Source organism: Pinus tabuliformis, chromosome 9, assembly GCF_031772625.1.
Source record: "Pinus tabuliformis cultivar Carrire ecotype Pingquan chromosome 9, CPIR1, whole genome shotgun sequence".
In the NCBI taxonomy this organism is placed as follows: Eukaryota; Viridiplantae; Streptophyta; class Pinopsida; order Pinales; family Pinaceae; genus Pinus; species Pinus tabuliformis.
In genome coordinates, this window is record NC_142307.1 from 900,096,353 (window position 1) to 900,116,119 (window position 19,767).

Consider the following 19,767-nt stretch of genomic DNA (forward strand, 5'->3'; position numbering starts at 1 on the left):
CTCTTGATTGGTTCGTATAGGTCTACAATTACAAATTTGGTGCTCACACGTGCGAAGGGAAGAAGGGAAATTTTGATTTTTTTGTGGTGACTTTTGTTTGGGCGGCTTTTGACCAAGTTTGACTTGGCATTTTGACTCTCTTTGACTTGAAAAAATTCAATTTTTGGAGGCTGAATTTCTTGGTGAAGTAACTAACTTTTTTTGGGCACTTTGACTTGGGTTGACCATAGGTATGTTGACTAAAGATTGACAACATCTTTCTCTCTCCTTTGACCAAGACTTTTTGGGACTATTTTGATTGAAGTTTGACCAACAAAGGAGGTCGAATTGTTTGATCATTAACTTAGCTAATTTGGAGTTGATTTGATTGTTGAACGTTGACTGGTTAGGGCATCTTCGATTGCTGTTGATTTTGACAAAAAATTGCAGACTTTGACTTTGGTTCATATTTGACTTTTGGGCTCATCTCTCATTGGATATTGGTTAGTTGGATTGGATAGTTAAAGCTGTTGACCTTTGACTCATTATTGATGAATTGGAACATTGTATCTCTCTGCTGAACATTTGATGAGAATCTAATAGAAAAATAATTTGAAATGGTTTCCCCCCTCTGTGGGGATTTTCCCTGGTCTTTGACCAAATCTTGTGTCTCTTGTCATTTCTCTTGGTTGTCTTCTATTACATATTGGATTTACTGCTCTATCTACGATTTCTCATTGTTATTGGAAGTTTAAATTTGTTTAAAAGTGATTGCTAATTGAAGAAAGAATTGGGTTAAGTGACTGCTCTAGCATAGAATGATGGAAAAATTAACATGATAGATCTAGGGTTAAGATGGATCTAGGTTGGTTTTAATGATGACAATAAGGGGCACTGGGTTTTTTGGATATACTAAGTAGGTTGAACTAATATTTTAATAACAAAGTAAAACCTAAAATTACTTTGGATTGGCTAGGAGTTCACTTTCCTAAGATGTAAGGAAACAAGTTAACGACCCAAAAACCAGAGGCATATGAGAATAATGAATTCAATTCCCTTATGGACCGTTAGCAAATCATTTAAAGTGGCTTGTTTCCTTGGATAATGGTGATGTGTTAGCTCACTTTTGCAAACAATAATCACTTATCGTGGTTGACCATCAATTATTTTTGTTTGGAAAGATTTTGTTTGGCAAAATCTTTCCTAACTTAATGGTTAAGGAGCCCATGGAGCTTTGAATTGACAATGAATGGATGTATTCTTAAGGCACTCCTTGCCAAAAAGGTCATTGATTCAAATCCCCAATGGCTTAGCCAACAAAAAAAACTTAGTGGTTAGTGAATAACAAAATAACCGTCATTGACTTCTATATATAAGTGTGGCCTACCTCATCATCACTATTCAAGGAAAATCACATCCGTTGAAATGATTGATAGACTTTCACTCTTACGAGATGCTTCTAGATCTCGGCCATCAACTCATCCATTAGATTTAAGAAAAACACTCTCTTAATTAATCAAAATTAATTTTATTTTTCTTTAAAAAATACCGTATTTGATGACTAATACACATAACACATCCTTGCTTAATTATTATAATTAATTGAGAAAAAATATAAATATTGTTTTATAATAATAATTTCTAATGATACATTTACATATATACTGTGGTTATTTATATTAACTCTTATAGTTTGTATTTTATTTAATTTTCTTTCTATTTTATTTTTAAAAGTTGAAATAATAAATAAATTAGTTAATTTCTTCATTTTTCTTTTTTAATTTGACTTTCTATTGTATTATTCTGGTTTTTTGTGCAATTCCTTGGAGCATCTCCATACTATATATTTCCTTTTAGATCAGGTCATTTATGTCCTAATGATGGAGGTTTTCTATGAAATTCTTTGGAGCATCTTCACACTATATATTTCTTGTTAGATGAGGTCCTCCATCTATATCTTGATAATAAACCATAATAAAAAGTTCAAAATATTAACCAAAAAAATCGTATATTATTATTCTCTAAATGTTAAATTTGATTTATAATTAAAAACAATTTTAACCTAAATAATATTTAAGATAAAGTCAATATTTTTTTTTCAATAAATTATAATTTTCTAAATCGCACTAAACTATAATTTTTAATTTTATACATGAAAGTAAATATCTTTATAATGATGTAAAAACTCCCGTTTTAATAATGTTGTAAAAACTCCCTTTTCTATATATATTTTCAATATGTGGAACCAACAGCGATAAGAACAACCATCTCTAGTTGCTATCAACTAATGCTCTTTATATATATATATATATATATTTTTTTTTTTTCAACATGTGGAAAAACCTATCATAATTCAGTTGACAAACCAACAATGAGGACAACCATCTTTAGTTGCTATCAACTAATACATGTTGAGTCATCACCCTTATTCAAGGAAAACCAAGCCACCTGGAATAACGCGGTGGTGCGTAAGGGCGCAGGTTTTCACTCCTGCCAGATGCCTATGGTGCTTAAGGGGGCAGGCTTTCACTCCTCCCAGATGCCTATTCGTTACGTCCGAAGAAGATGAGCATAAACAGTTTTAGGGCATACATAAAAACTAAATAATACTTTTAAATAGCTTTTTAATATGGAGTTGTCTTTAGTGCGACTTTGAAAAATTTGAGGTGAAATCTTGATTTGTGTTATTTAAACTGGTTATTTTGACTATATATATGGATTCAACACCCTCAAAAATCCCTAGGGCACTTAGATTGTGGAGGGATTACCATCAAACTTGTGATTTTAATAAATTCGTGCCAGATTTTAGAAAAATTAGATCAGAAAAACCCACCAAAAAACTTCCAAAAAATACTCTAAAAACACTTCGTTTTAATATTATTCTATAAATTTAATAATACTTTAAAATAACTTTTTAATATTGCGTAACATATGATAACTTGTGATGATAAATTTTACAGGTTAGATCACAAATGAATTCTGCACGTCTAACATTTTTCAACTACGAGGCGATTCTGGTCTTGTGTCCAACACACAAAAGACAAATGATCATAAAACGACTTGAATTTCGTAAGCGGTTTTGCAAAGCGGGTTTTGACATGTAACTGAGACTGCCTTTAGTCAGAAAGCTGTTTTAACTGCTGTTTTCTCTTCTTCCCCCGAAATCGGCAAAACCATGCCCTACGCGTCTGATGGAGCTCTAACCTTGACGGGACTGAATTTACCTCTTAATTGGTGACAGTCAGGCGTTTAGAGGTAACCAAGAAGTATATGATTGAGGTTATTTCTAGAATCTGGGAGGGATATTTGGAGTTAAGAGATGGAAAACTAAGAGTTTTCGGGACTGAATTTACCTCTTAATTGGTGACAGTCAGGCGTTTAGAGGTAACCAAGAAGTATATGATTGAGGTTATTTCTAGAATCTGGGAGGGATATTTGGAGTTAAGAGATGGAAAACTAAGAGTTTTTGTTGCTTCTATTTTTAGCGTTTGGAAAGGAGGCTGTTTTAGACATTCGAGATATATTTAGCCATATGATTTAGCACGTTTTGATTCTATTTTTAGCAGACGATTTTATTAAGAACAGCTTGATCAAATTGGAGGTAAAAGTTGAGTTTAGTCATAGAAATTTGGAGAAATACTTAGAGATTACAGTTGGAAATCTAGGAGTTTTTGTTGCTTAGCGACGAGCGTTTGGAAAAGAAGCTGTTTTAGACATTCTAGATGCGTGTAATGGCTAAATATATCATCTGAACGCCATAATTTCAGAAAAATAAGTTTATGGTCTGGATAGCAGATTGCATTTCAGAATTAAGAGATTGGTTGTTTGGAAAGCAAATTGTCTGCAAGAAGCGCCATGTAATTTTTTTTTAGAAATTCAGAGCAAATAGGTCTTCCAGTTTGTGTTTACTTGGTAAGTAGATCAGAACAGTTGAAAATTTTATTGTGGAGGTCACCAGCTACTTGTTTTCTCTTAAATAGTGGCTCGGGTTGTGTTAAGCTGCACCGAGGGCCGTCTATCGCTGGAATTACAGGTCAAGTGAGTATGGAGAATAACTCAGCCGAGAGTGTCATGTCTAAGAGGAAGGGATCCGCCCTTAAAGAGAAGAAAAGGTCAATAACTTTTATTTATTTTGGTTCTTTTATTTTTAATGCTTCCAATAACGATTGTGTTGCAAGTGTGCCCTTCCACGATCTGAAAATATTACAATGCAATGTAGCTTGCTTACTACACTCTAAAAAAGCCACTTCAGTTGAAATCAGGTGGGACTTGCATCTAGCCCAAAAGCCAGGTCACTGGGCGAATTTGAACGCTTTACCATATAACCAAGTCTTCATTGACATTGTCTTATTTTTGTATTTAATATATGCAGACCAATAATAATTTTTTTAAACAAAGCTTCCTTTCATTATTAATATAATACAAGGCTTTTATGCAAAAAAGACTGGCTGATAATGCAGTCTCTGCAAGCACTAGAAAAATCTAGGCAAAACTCGGAAATTTGGGTTGGTATAAGTCAAAATACCCCTAGCTAGTAGTTCCTAGTCCAAAGAGTCATAAAAGCAATAAAAAAATGCAGCATGAGCATAGATAAACTGAGAAGAACTTTGCCATCACGAGGAAGAGGCTGGTCACGATCATCCAGCGCAAGGTCCCATGTTCCCGAAAAGCAACGGGGGATTGGCATCTGTCGGTTGCACGACTGATAATTTTTCTTATTTCTCATTATATCTCTATTGGAAGTACATTTAAACCAACAAAATATTCAAGGGTTCCAGTTCGTGATATGAGCCTCTGTTTGAACTTCGTGTAAATTGAAATTGCTGAGTTGCAACCACTTCAGAGAGGATGTTACAATAGATTAAGTAGAGGAAAATATTTTTGGATGTAATCAGTTAACGGTTTTGAAATAGCTTAAGAACAATATGGTTAGTTAAACTTTGGCAAAAGCTATAATTAACAGAACGTACAGTTGTGTCGTGTGATTTCACTTCAAACACTATTATAATTGATGTGCACATTGCAAGTCTAAAGGAGCCGTTAATTAGTCAGGCAATATGCTTAGCTGGAAGAATTAGGTGAAACAACTGGAGCGTTTAAGTTATACTTAAGATTCTGTTTAGGAACGCTGATAAAATATTTTATTTGCAGTGCATACTATCAATTGCATATGTTCATATTGTTGCATTTTCTGATTAAGCTCACATGCTATTATTTCCAGCAGGAAAAAGGAAATTCCCCCGGGTAGTTTGATGAAAGCTCTTATTAGGCCTGGTGGGGGGTCAACACATCCTCAAGAAGGAGACCAGGTATTTACGGAAACTGATTGTCAAATCTCCCTTGATGATAAATGGTTTATATGGTATGTGGAAAATGTCTGAGGGAAGTTATCACAGTTACAACTAGCAATTGTCCATTTTTATAGAAATATACAGGCTCCATTTAGTGAGTGCTTTTCTCTTGTATTTACACTATTTAATATGACAACTGTGTAAACAAGGTCAGGTGATGCAAAGTTGCAAAACTGTTTGGTTGATTTCTATTGTTCAATGCAGTTTTTTTCCTTGGAAATAACTCCCAGCGAATTTCTTAGACACTGCTCTTCATTCCGATGATCCTATCCAGGGTAAAGCAGGCATGTAAACTTAGTGTGCCTGACCCTATCGGAATCGAACTGGGGATCTGCATGGCACTCTGGATTGCCAGCAATGTCCTTGCAACAGTGGCACTAATTGATTAAGCTAACACTTGGGGTTTCAGTGCTTTGTAATACAACAAAATAGGAGGTTTTATAACAATATTGATATAGTAGATAAAAAGTGCAGCAATTAGAATACACAAAAGACATCTAATTGATAAACCAGTAATTATTCAAGTGACCATGAAAATATGCAACAACCATTTAGTCATAAGACATAACATATCATCACCAATATATGTAACACCTTACTTTTTACCATCCAAACAAGCATCCTACTCTGTAACCTATCAGCAAGGGTAAGATATTCTTCAGGGCTCAAGGCTGTTCAACAACAAGGCTTGAAGCCATTTCAACAATATGCTTGATATGAGCCCAACATGTCACTCACGGGAATTGAACTTGGGTGGGGAGGATAACAATCATTTCTCCCAACCATCCGAAATAAACTCAATTGACATGAAACACCTTATTTATAGTAAGAATACACCTATTACATAAATTATTCCAAAGTTCAAACAATGAAAGTTAATAATACTATTGAATGCCTGTTAAAATTGGCAACTAGGGCCAATCTCCATGTGGGTCATCTTATTTATGGTAGCTGATATTTTTCTTGGATCCCTCTCATCGAGAGGTGTAGGATTGATCTAAAGATCATCTGATTCCGACAAGTATTCATGGAGATATGAATTTATTTGTGTTATGGGACAATTTATCAAGGTCGGCCAGCAACCAAATTGCCCCCACTTGTGCTCAACGTTTTAGTATAAATAGAGGTGCCTTGAAGGTCATTTGTACACACACTTCTTGTGATCTCTTCCTCTCCACTTGTCTTGGGTTTTGGTGGGAGGAGAGATCCTAAGAAGACAATGCTGCCCTAATGGAGAAGATGCCCTAAAACGCAGTAATGAAGATGATGCCCTAAAATGCAGTCATGGAGAGGATGCCCTAGCTCAACGATGTCATGGAGAAGGCATGCCCTAGATCTGAACGCTGCCATGAGAAGGAAGAGTCTTGGACGTGCCCTAGCCGCAGTCAAGAGGGGCAGTAAAAGTGTAAGCCCTCAACGCAGCCAAGAAAAGGGTCTTCTGTCTAAGGGAGTTTCAACGCTATCCAAGGAGCCCTAGCCGCAGAAATTAGGAGGACGTTTGCAGCCCTATGGACGCTGTTAAGAGGGATATGCCATGCCCTCATCCACTATGCTAAAAGAATCAAGGACGCAGTCAAAGGAGGTCTTAACTTGTAAAAGACTTTGCTGTCATGAGGAAGCCCTACTGCTGATCTAAATCAAGGCAGCCCTAAACGCTGTCTTTAAAAGATGTTCTAGCCACAGTAGGAGGAGAGTCCTAGCAGCCATTAAGGGAGAGGTATAGCTGCTGTGAAAGGAAGGTCTGATCGCAGTCATAGGAGGCCTATTTCAGCAGTCAAAAGAACCTCAACCACAGCAAGAAAGAGACTGATCAGCGTGTACATTTGAGAGCTGTTTCAGGGGTCAAATTAAAGGGCTGAACTGCTTGCTGGTAGGAGGTTTGAGTGAGCTCTTGCTGGAAGGATATCAGCCACTCTATAGGCTGTCATAATCATGTTCTAAGGACTGTTGTATGCCACTGTAATAAGAAGTGAGCATAGACATAGTTCAGTCATTGTTTAGGGCTTGAAGGCTACTCTGAATTGTAAAGGAAATGATATTTCCTTGGAGATCAATTGCAGTCAAATCTGGGCAGATTTTAAGGACTGTTAGGAGACTGCACCTTGGACCTGTTAAAGGAGTCTAGCTGCTCTGCTAGGCTGTAAGCCATAGCAAGCAGCTAAGACTGGTGAGTGCAATGGCATGATGGATGCAGCATGATGGGTGCAGCATTGGGTGCAGCTCAGTGATGGGAGCAACACTGTGATGAGAGCAGCTCAGTGATTGAGTGCAACACAGTGACAAGTGCAGCATGATGATAAGGTGCAGCAGTATGATGTGTGCAGCATGGTAATGAGGTCCAGCATGATGATTGAGTGCAACACAGTGAGGTGCAACACAGTGAGGAGCAGCATGGTGATGGAGTCACCTTGGATCAGTGGAAGCAATATGCCTTCTACTCAGCTCAGATCAGCTACCTCATATGCTATCTTCTTAGAGAAGATCTCTGCTCTTATTTAGATAAGTCAATATGTTGACTTTTGATGTATATGTACTATCTCTCTCTCTGCTGAACTATTAAAGAACATATAAGAAGAATTGATCAAGGGTTTCCCCACATTGGGGTCCATCCTTGGCTAGTGCCACATCTTGTGTTTTCTTGTCTTGGCTTGTCTTTTGCGATTTATGTTTATGTTCTAAACTTCTATCTGCAGTTTACTTTAAAGCTGATGTGATTGCTAATTTGGAAAAGAAATTGAGCTAACTATGGAAATTGAAATAAATTGCTCTAAGCATAGAACATACCTAAATTTAACAATGCCATATCCTCTTTAAGATGTGTCATATTCTTATAGATGTTCCTATACACAGGATATGCCAAAAAATGCACAAACCAAATTCGACGTTAATAGACATTAAATGTGTATAAAAATTATATCCAAATCCACTAGTTTGGACTCTTAATACAATCCCTACAAGGAAGGGTATGGCAAAATTTGAATATGATATCCATATCACCATTGACATATCATTAAAAGGAACCCTATCACTAGCAAACCAAAAGCATTTCTAAAAAGCTGCTAGATCATGTTGATTTTACAAGTGCAATAGATACAAGCACTAGTTTCTGAAACTGATAATTACTTCCAATGATATGTATATATTCTTTAGCACTTCCAATTAATCATTAAGAAAATGTAGTGAGTGAAGGTCTTATGGCTCGTGCCTTAGCCAGTGAAGACCTCGATTTGTCTTTCTCTAGCCATGAGTGCAAGCTCATGAGATAGAATTCAGTTAGGATGAGTTTATTTCCAGTTTACTGGAATGATTATCAAAATGGCATACGTAAAGTTGGAGCTTCATGTCGAGTCTTCTTCAGTTTGACTACAGAACGAGGTGGCAATTACAAGTTTAGTTAGAATGAGTTAGTCTTCAGTGTTGATTGAAGGACGAATGAGTTAAGATTCCAAGTGTTGATTGGAGAGAGAAAGAGTATCACCCTCAGTTAACTCGCTATCATAACTCATTTCTAAAATTGAACTGGGCCTTCCTTGCATGTTCAAATTGAGTCTATAAAGAGGAGGATGGAGGCACATAATTTACACAAGTTTGTGAGATCATCTTTGATTGTGGAGAGTGCAAAATTGAGCATCAATTGTGCACAAGGATTTAGGAGATTGTGCGTAGAATTGAGAGCTTGTGTCCTAAGGAATAGGAGTGTTACCACAAAATCTAGTAGGCCCTAAAGAGGAAAAGCCTATAGGACAATGAGCTAGGCCAAGTGATAACAATGAGAAAATGACCCACTGTCACCTCAGCCAATGTCCCCTACTCTTTACAGACTATTATCGATGGGAATCCCGGTAGGATGGATAATCACCTTTGATGGATCTTCTAGGGTTTATGGTGCTAGATGATGATGTAGGACCTTTCAAGGGAAGCTCGATGTGATAATATGACACTTCTAAAGGTTCTTCTCTCCCTTAAGAGACCTAGAAAGGACGTGTGCAAGATCTAGGGTTTCATGAATTAATGTGGAAAAAGTTACTCCCGAGATCAAGAAAAGGAGGAGAAAGGGCTTCCTATGATTTACTTCACCAAGTACTAAGTTCATATAACCCTCAAAGGAGTCCCCAAGTTATGGAAATACAAGTTGGTGTTTCCCTCTTAGGGCACACCTAGGGAAAGAGATTTTATGGATGAAAACCAATTGGATGCTTGCCAAACTTTGAGGTTTTGTAGATAAGACCCTAAGCTTGATACCTATCCTCATGGAATCCACCAATTCACTCTCTAATGCAATTCGCTCTATGCCCTAGCCTAGCCATCCTAGTTTAGGGGACTGAAATTTAGAAGAAGAAATTTATGGAGAGGATTTGAGTTTGATCACCAAAGGCTTGGACCAATGCCTTGTCCTTTGGGCATATGGAGTCCTAGATGCTTTAGATTAGCCAAATTTGTCCTTAAGGAGGTCAAGAATTGATGCCCTAGGTACCAACCCTCAATAATTACCCACTCAAGAATTATGGAGTTTTATGGAGAAAAACAATATTTCACCACTAGGAACATTCATCACATGTCATACTATGAGTAACATATGCAATTGCCAACCAAATATCTTTCAAAATTTATCTTCACAAAATTAGGGCACAATATAACATTAATCTAGTTGCAACAATTTTATACATTAGAGTCTTAGACATTTTCAAAAATAAAATTTAAACAAAGGCACTTACAAGACAACAATATGATATATCCATCCACAATTCAAGAGATAGCTCCAAAAAAGATCAAAATTCAGCTCCAAATATCGAAATGCATCCAAGATCATCCAATAGCTAATCCGAGAACAAGTGCGAATTTGCCAAGAAGGCCGAAATTCCCAAGTGATGATGATCAATACAAATGAAGTTATGTTCTATTTAAAGGAGTCCTCCTAAGTCGAATTATGCCTATGAGCCCCCAAATATTATAAAATATTGGCAAGATACATCCCTTGGTCACAAGCTAACCAAGTAGCTTTACAAAATATGAATTAGCCATCCAAATGCAGCCCAGAATGATGGCGTCATGCTGATGTAGGGCTGTTGGAAGGCAATGTTAAGTCCTCTTTATGCCAAAATGTGTGAGGGCTCCATAAATCTTGAACTAGGGGATGACCCCTAACTCTCTGAGTAAGTCATCATATGGGGCCCCCATTTGTGTTTGGGGCACAACAACTGGTCTCATGGGTCTCTTGATGATAGAATAGCTCGTAATGCTCCAATAATGAGAACTTTGACGATGGTGCTTTCCCTCCCATGTCTCAAGAGGTGAGACAAACCTCCTCCGGGCCTTAGATCAGCCGCCACACCATGTGGTAAATGTTAAGCCGACTGGGGCATAGTGGTCCAAATGCATCATCTTGTGAATAATGTGGGGCAATGAGCAGACTACTGAGGGTGCTGAAGGTTCCCATGGCATGAACTAATGCTCTGCACATAATGGGAGTCCCATGGCTCTCAATGCTTCACTCGGGGGTGTCAATATGATCCTTTGGTGGACATGGGCCCTAATTAAGTTTCCCAGCCCATGATGAAAGCACTTACCAATCACCTATAATGTCCAGTTCTGCATCCTCACCATTAGGTACAATAATTCATTAACGCATCTAAGTTAACCAAGCTTGTTAATCAAGGGCACGTTGAGATTTTATATTGGGCTTCCTTTCCAAATTTGGGGCTGTAATCTTGTAATAGTGTTTCCTCCCTAGGTAGGAGTGGCTAATAAACGACCCTATTAGATGTTCCCAACCCGTAAGGGGAAAGACGGATCCCTGGTACATCGTTCAATTAATAGGTGTCATGTGAATGATGATGAATGGATGGGAAGATGAGGGTCTCAAGGCCAAATGCTACAGGTTCAAGGATAGCAATGATGAGGGATGTCCACATATTGGGTATATAGATGTAGGAGGGAGTAGTCATGGATACATGAGTTACTTCGACCTTTGTTTTTCCACCCCTCTTTATTTGCCTTTTTCCTTTTCTTGATTTTTCTTTGTATTATTACTCGGGGCTCCAGGAAATTAGAGCATGCTGTGTATGATGTAAAATAGTTATTACCCCCTTAAGGTGGGGCAACGCATCACCCACTAGGGGTTGGCACGTGCATGGGTTCCTTGATGATGTGGGGTCACTCATGGGGCCCTATGGACTAGGGTGATGGCCATGACAAGGGGCAGAGCTCATGTTTGACTTTTGCTCATGTGCTATATTAAATGTCCCGACCATCTTTTGCATTTTATAATATTCTTTTCTTTTGTTTCTTGGCTATGGCCATGATATACTTTTAATGTTCTTTTCGCTGCATCAACCTCCAGAGCAACATTTCCAGGTTTGACCGAGACGTGTGGACAAGGGGAGGGGGAATGCTAGTGCCTTGTGGACCCAGTGGTCATGTGGACCTAGAGAAGAAAGATGATAAAATAGGGCTTGTAATGTGCGGAGGGGAGTGAAAAATATGGAATGGGAAATGGGACCGTGCTACCAAAATTGAAGTTTCCTAAACAATGCCCTTTCTAAAACCATAGGTCAATAGGGGAGATCCCATGAGAATAGGATTGAGGACTAACCCCCCTCGTTTAAGGTGAGGGAACAAAACCACAATCAAAGCCCTTCTTCCAAGTCGCCCAATAATCCATGCCCAAGATGCCCAAGAAAAACAAGCATAAGCACCCAAATGCACAATAAAAAACATACCTTTTGGGTTGGATTGCCCACCTTCTAACATACGTTCTCGACAGATTGGTGAGGGGACATATGAATGATGCAAGGAGCGGAGATCAAATGGCATAATGTATTGTCTACATTGATGGCTGTCAGGGGCTGCTGGCTACCAGCTGAAGAGATAACTAGGAGAAAAATTCTCCCATGGGGTCACCCACTTTTGGTGGGTAACATCTTGCTCCAACTGGGACATGAGCTCTTTGCAGAGTGCACGATCAATGTACTCGAATGGGGAGGTCATGAGAACAACAACAATCCTCTAGGATTGCAGACCTGTATCCTGCACATCACAAACAATGTTGGAAGCATGTGTCCTGGGCGTACTTTTATCGCCCATGTTTTCATCAAATAATAAAAAACATATAGGAAATAAAATATACTCTAAGATGCAAATCTATTCTAGATGCACTTATTCTAGCATGAGAACATAATATGATGATAATAGCTATGCAAAATCAATATGCAATGCATCCTTCACTACCATTCATGTTATATTGTGCAACGACTAACTATAATCATATAACCAATGCAACCAACATATTAGTAAATCAATATCATTCCTCTTATCCTTATGATTAATCATGAAGTGGAATCGATAACAAGTATAACAATTATGAGCAGAATCACGAGGGTAGGAGGTGGGAAAATTAGATGGCCTAGAATTATGCACATGGGTCATGGGCAAAAAGGGTGTGTTGTCGCCCAGATTGTATGGGCACTGTGACACTGACAATCGCTCAGGGTGGGGGCTGTCACTCTGATCCCCGCCCACTCCGTTCTAGCTGCCTACCAACAACGGGCTATGTGGGGGGCGTCCCTATGGAATGAAGTGAAGGAAAACGAGTTGGGAACCAACTCGCTTGGGAGACACGGATGAGTGGCCTAGCTACTTGGTAGAATTTAGCAAGATTAATGATTAGATTAGATTTTAAGTATGAGACTAGTGCCTTATGGAGTCACAATTCTTGCTTATTACAAATTTAGACCAAGTAACCGGATGGACACCCGCTGCTTAATATGATAGACTAACCTATATGAGATGCAATTCCTAAGAGCTAGGTGTGATGCAAGGGTGTTGGTTAATTTTAGATTAAATGCCTAGTCTAAGTTGAACCTCTCCCTTAACTGTTTTGAGAAATAGTCTTCAGAGTAGGTTGTAAAATGGAAGCAACGGGAAACCGGTAGCGGCCTGGTTAATGATGCCTCCTCCTGTGTTCTAACCACCTAGTGCCTCCGGCGTTGCAGAGACTGTGGCTCTAACGACTGCAAGGTCACTGTGTTAACCACTAAGAATGGTTGAATCCCTCAAGCTAATTGGAAAAGGGTTGCCCTAGGAGTCTATCAACCAAACTTATGCTTGGAGTTAAGTTATTAATGCAAACTAAGTCCTAGGATGTTTGTGCAATGGCTATGAGTGAAATTATCTTGAGTTAAGATTAGTTTATGTTATTTAAGTACTTAATGTGAATTATCTTAAAGCAAGAGTACTTAACAATGATGAGATAACAATCTTAAACAAGATAAGTGCTTAAAGATACAAGTGCAAGCTTCAACAAATGCTTAACCAATTCTTGGCAAGAAATTAGATCAATTTATCCACTTATCAATTAGCCACAAAGTTATAAGATGCCAATTACCAAAGATGTTTCCAAACAAGATTATGTGTGATCTTATTACTCAATGCCAATTATTAAGAGAAACTCAACTGGATTCACAAGATACCAATATGCCCAAGAGACTTATCACCAAGATGATTTATGATTCAAGTGCTTTAGTGAGTGAGCCTATTAGATGTGAAATATGAATTCTTATGGCACATAAACTTACAAGAAAAACACAATGTTAGCCACTTCCGCAATGTAAATGCTTTAGTAACAACAAAATATAGAGCTATGAAAACACTTGTGCACTTTATGTTCCAATGATCCTTTTATGAGCAATAAGTGACTATTATGACAACAGTAAGAGAGTTATGACAACAGTAAGGAAAACACCTTAGATCCAAGAGATAACAAGCCAATAGTGACTAGATATGATCAGTGAGATGCCCAACAACTTGCCAAAGTAAAATAGTGATTTTTAGCCCACCTTAAGATGCAGTATTCAGTAAAATTCCAGATCTGATCTATTTATTACAGCAGTAGGAAAAGATGAAAACAATGAACTATCTATGCTACAACAAGCTGCCAAAACATGCCCAAAACTTGGAAAAATTTGCCAAAACTGAAAACTTAACTTTTTGAGCCCTTTTAGATATGATATTTAGAAAATTTCAGATCTGATATACTCAATTATGCAGTGAATTTCAGCAAGCAAAAAATTAGATCTAGGCTAGATGATGAATGCTCAAGTGGCCAAAATTTAGGAAAATTCAAATTTTGCAATTTTAAGTTATTTTGACTAATTTAAGTGTGTCTTAGAGACTTATATCACTGCTATAAGATAAAATTCACAACATAAGTAAAACAGTGAGAAAACTAGGGTTTAGAGAGCAAACCCTGGGCCCAAGGCCTTGAAGATCCCTTGGTCAAAATTTGCTTAAACTTTGGGATCAAGTTGCTACCTGAAAAATAGATTCTTTGAGGCCCCTAGCCTGCAAAACCACCAAGTATTCAGTCTAGAAAAATCAGAGGTAAATTTAGGGCAAATTAGGGCTAAGGAGGGCCAACGTTACGCCTGATAGGGCTAGTGTTGAGGGCTAAGGAGGGCCAACGCTATGCCTAATAGGGCTAGTGTTGAGGGATAAGGAGGCTAGGAGTTTGAGGAAGGGAAAAGGAAGGCGAAAGAGGCCAAGAAAACACTGATGCAAGATGGAGGAAGCCTTAGAGGGCTGGATGGCTAGGGATTAAGCCCTAGGCCCCACAAGGGCCACGACTTGAGGAAAGAGGGCCGCAGAAGGAGGCCAAGGCCTCTAGGCCTCATGGTCAGGCCTAGAAGGCCTTAAAACCTTGACGTTGGGCCCATAAGGGAAGGTCGTTGCCCTAAGAGGCTGACGCTAGCTCTTTGGAGGCGCTAAAGGATGATGCAGGCCAAGGAAGGGAGATGCTGGCCCTAGGAGGGCTGCGTCTGGGCCCGGGAGGCCTAGAAAATGAAATCCTTGTTTCAGAAATTTTTTTCTCTTCCAAATCTGAATTTTGATGTAGATTTCTCAATGGTTGGCCCTGCAAAATTTTTTAGAGGCTAGATCTTACCCTCAAGGGCCTAGATCTAGCTCTACTTAAGCCTCTCTTGACTTCACCTGCAAAAATGAAAATAAATGGCCTAAACCCAAAATATATACACAATCTTAAAAACCCCACAAATATTCGGGATCCAAGCAAAGTTGGTTCCTGCTCACAGTTCGTGAACTTGGAGACCAAGGATTGAAGTACCTACAAACACTGTATTTATCTCAAGATAATCTGTTAATCATATGGCGAATCAAATCACCTAAGATTAACCAAAAATTATCAATAAAATGATTTTATCTCCATCCAATGAAAAAACAGATCTTACCATTTATCAGCACGACATAGGAAAGCTTGTAGTCAGTACATACCACAAATCAATGAACATGGAACACCTTGAATTGCACCCAAAGTTTTTATTATGATAAAAAATGTAAAAATTTCTCTTTTCCCACCCCGGTTTTCAGTTTCACCTTATTTCTCCCATATAGTTAAATGCCCTTTCCCATATCCATACATTCAACAACTGAAAAAATAAATTTTTGCTGAAAACACATTCTGGAAATTTTACAGAATGCTGGAAAATGCAAAAATAAAAAATCAGCAGGTACAAACAGCCATTTAACACATTTAAACACAGTGATTTTTGGTCAAGGTGACCCTAGAAAAACCCCCTACAACTCTTGGGGAAAACCAGTTCGAAAGCTTCTTTTATTTCTGGAAAATGCTTTTTACAGTAAGAGAAATATTCAGCAAAATCAGCAAGCAAACTTTTACAACTTATCTTAGCCTTGCTGAAACTCCGCTGTACAGACTTGCTGAAACTCAGCCTTGCTGAAACTCCGCTGTACAGACTTGCTAAAACTTAGCCTTGCTGAAACTCCTCCTTGCTGAAATTCCGCTGTACAGACTTGCTGAAACTCAACCTTGCTGAAACTCCGCCCTGCTGAAACTCCGCTGTACAGACTTGCTAAAACTCAGCCTTGCTGAAACTCCGCCCTGCTGAAACTCTGCCGCTAAAACTCCGTTGTACGGACTTGCAGCCTCCTTCTCCTCATTGTTCAGAAATCTCCTTGGCTCTCTTGCTCTCCTTCTCTCAATCTGCTCATGAAAGAATTAATGACATTTTCCTCCTTTTCCTCCTTTAATCCAACCCCAAGTGACTTTTGGGTGATCCCTAAATCCAATGGCTGAAATAGATTGAGATCTAGGGCTGAGATTAAATGCTCATTTAAATATCACTTTCTATTTTTTAATTCACCCCACTTTAATAAAGACCCACTTAGTCATTATTTCCAAAGTCACTTTTCCTTTTTAATTTTACATTGACTTTAATAAAGTCACTTTAAAATTAGACTTTAGTAACTTTATCACTTAAAGTCACTTTTAAATTAGATTTGACTTTATAAAAATTATAAAGTCACTTTAGGAGAAAAATTAAATTCTTTTGGACACTTTTCCGTAGGCCAAAGATTAAAGCCTTAGGGAACCACCTGTCCTCCGGTACCAAATTTCAACACTCCCTCTTACCGAGGAAGGTGTTCCTCACCACACTCATCTTATCTCTGAAGTAGTCATGCTTGCCCCGTGGTAAGGCTTTGGTAAGAATATCTGCAACCTGCTCATCAGTGGGAATATATTCAAGCTTCACAGCGCCCTTCTGAACACAGTCTTTGATGAAATGGTATTTGATCTCAATATGCTTTGACTTGTCATGAAATACTGGATTCTCCGTGAGTTTAATGCAACTCTGATTATCACAGTAAATCACTGAAGGTCTCAACGGCTGACCAAATAAGCCAAACAACATCTTGCGAAGCTAGATGGCCTCACAACTAGCTAGACTGGCTGCCATATACTCTGCTTTCGCTGAACTCAATGCTACTGACTGCTGCTTCCGGTTGAACCATGACACTACTGCCGAACCCAACCCAAAACAGCACGTTGAAGTGATCTTCCTATCAGAAGCACAACCTGCCCAATCAGAATCAGTATAACCTGCCAATCTCACTCCATCCCCCTGCCTGTAGTCCAAACCATAATCCACTGCCCTTGCAAGTACCACAAAATGTGTTTTGCAGCCAACCAGTGAACCTTCCTAGGCTCACACATAAACTGACTCATCGTGTTGACTACAAAACAAATATCTGGTCTAGTGTTAACCAAATACATCAAGGAACCAATCAGCTGCCTGTACAATGTGGGATCCACCAACTCAGAATCCGAAGCATGAAGCTTCTTCCAGTTGGTAATCATCGGTGTCGACATGGGTTTACAATCCTCCATGTGGAATCTGCCAAGGATGTCCACAATATACTTCCCATGCCCCAGGAAGAAATGCCCCTCCTCCTGCCACACCTCCAAACCCAAAAAGTAATGCATCAAGCCGATGTCCTTCATCTCAAACTCCGCCGCAAGATCTCTCTTGCAGTGCTCTGTGAGTCTCTATGCACCTGTAATGACCAAGTCATCCACATATAGCACCAGAATGAGAGGCTCCTCACCTATCACAATATAGTAAAGGTTCGGATCTGCCTCACTCTTTGTGAAACCCATCCCCTGCAAGTATGTATCTATCCTAGAGTACCAAGCTCTGGGAGCTTGCTTCAGGCCATAAAGGGCCTTCTTCAGTCTGCACACATGGGACTCCTTCCCATGCACCTCAAAGCCCTGTGGCTGCTCAATGTACACCTCCTCCTGTATGAAGCCATTGAGAAATGCAGTCTTCACATCCATCTGGTGGATCTTCCAACCCATCTTTGCTGCTATTGATATAATGGAGCGGATTGAAGTATATCGAGCCACGGGAGCGAAGGTCTCCTCATAATCAACTCCCTCTACCTGGGAGAACCCTCTAGCCACAAACCTCGCTTTGAATTTCTCAATGCTGCCATTTGCAGCATGCTTTACCTTGTAAAGCCATCTGGAAGTAACCATGGATTTGCCCTCAGGCCTCGACACCACCTCCCAAACATCATTCTTCATGATAGAAGAATACTCCTCCTGCATGGCCTCTCTCCAGACCTGCTGGCTAGCTGCCTCCTCATAGCTAGAAGGTTCAGAGTCAAGGATGCTGGTAACCATTGCCATATAGCTACAAAACCTCTCAGGTGGTCTACTCTCTCTGACCGGCCTCTTAGGCCCAACAACAGATGTGGCATCTCTCAAGGTGTCCTGAAGCCACCTGGGCTTCCTCTTCCCTGAGCGCACTTCTCCCATAGGAGAATGAAACTCCTCCTCCTCATCATCATTAGGAGCCTGAACTCCTGACTGTCTGTCTGCTGTCCTCCTGCCTGCACCTGAACTTGTAGAAGCTGAGGTACCGTGTGGAACTGTCCATCAGTGGACTCCCTAGTGAACTGCTCTGCATGCTGCCCGGAGCACCACCCCTCTGGCTCGGTGAGCCACTGCTCACTGACGGACCTGACATCCTCATAGATGTACCTCCGGATCCTCCTGATCCCTGCCCACTGGATCCCTGCGACTGACTCAACTGCTGTTGAGGGTCTGGCTGATCCAGATACTCTAACTCCCGTGACCTCCTAAAGGCCCTGTCCTCCTCGAACTTCACATCCCGCCTGACAACAACTTTCCTCTGTGCAGGAATGTAAATCCGAAAGGCCTTTGAGGTCTCATTGTAGCCCACAAAGATACCCTTTTCTGCGGTGGGCTCTAGTTTGGTCCTCTTCTCCTTGGGTATGTAGGAGTATGTAATGCATCCAAAGATACGAAGATGACCAATATCAGGCTTCTTCCTAGAAAAAGCCTCCTCCGGAGTCGTGCCACAAGGCACAATGCAGACTCCTGTTCTGCAAATAAACAGCTGTGTTGCAGGCCTCTGCCCACAAGAACAATGGCAACCCCTGATCATGTAACATGGCTTTGGTAGCCCCTACGATGGATCTGTTCTTCCTCTCTGCAACCTCGTTCTGCTGGGGGTTGTAAGGAACAGTGAACTCCCTTCTAATGCCTGCCTCCGCACAATAGTCAACAAACTCTCTAAGGGTGTACTCTCCCCCATTGTCCGACCTCAGGGACTTGATCTTCCGACCTGTCTGTGTCTCCACAAGAGCTCTAAACTCCTGAAACCGTTTGAAGACCTCACTCTTGGTCTTCAAGAAATAAATCCAGGTCCTCCTGGAGTGATCATCAATGAATAAACATAGTACTCATATCCACTCAAGGAAACATGAGACATCCAACCGCTCACATCGGAATGAATCAAATCAAGTATCCCAGTCGCTCTGCTGTCACTGCTGGGAAAAGGGGATTTGGCAAACTTGCCCATCGCACATCCTCTGCAAGTATCAAAGTGATCAGTACTGAAATTTGGCACACCTGTAGTGATCTCCCGCAAGGTCCTCAAGGCTCCATGATACATATGCCTCATCCTGCGGTGCCAAATCTCACACAGCTCAGAACTGCTAGCTCTGCTGTCGGTACTACTGCTCAATGCCAAAAGGGGCTGGAATGCAAACTTGTACACCTTTGCATGGTGTACACCTATCACTTTAGCTGAATCAG

At 39.8% G+C, this 19,767-nt stretch overlaps 1 protein-coding gene across 8 annotated transcripts in view; it reads left to right on the forward strand.

The window, feature by feature from the left end:
• The first annotated feature begins 2,953 nt into the window (after nucleotides 1-2,953).
• PAS1 (FKBP-type peptidyl-prolyl cis-trans isomerase family protein) overlaps nucleotides 2,954-19,767 on the forward strand; it is a 434,604-nt gene continuing 417,790 nt past the window's right edge. Inside the window, exons 1-3 of one of the 8 annotated variants that reach the window (XM_089446138.1) lie at nucleotides 2,954-3,891; nucleotides 3,979-4,091; nucleotides 5,201-5,288. In XM_089446138.1, coding sequence (XP_089302264.1) covers nucleotides 4,024-4,091; nucleotides 5,201-5,288 — 156 coding nt within the window. In that variant the 5' untranslated portion in view covers nucleotides 2,954-3,891; nucleotides 3,979-4,023. Of the gene's footprint in view, nucleotides 3,892-3,959; nucleotides 4,092-5,200; nucleotides 5,289-19,767 lie in introns of all 8 variants that reach the window. The other 7 variants (XM_089446141.1, XM_089446137.1, XM_089446135.1 and 4 more) reach the window with 7 other exon arrangements.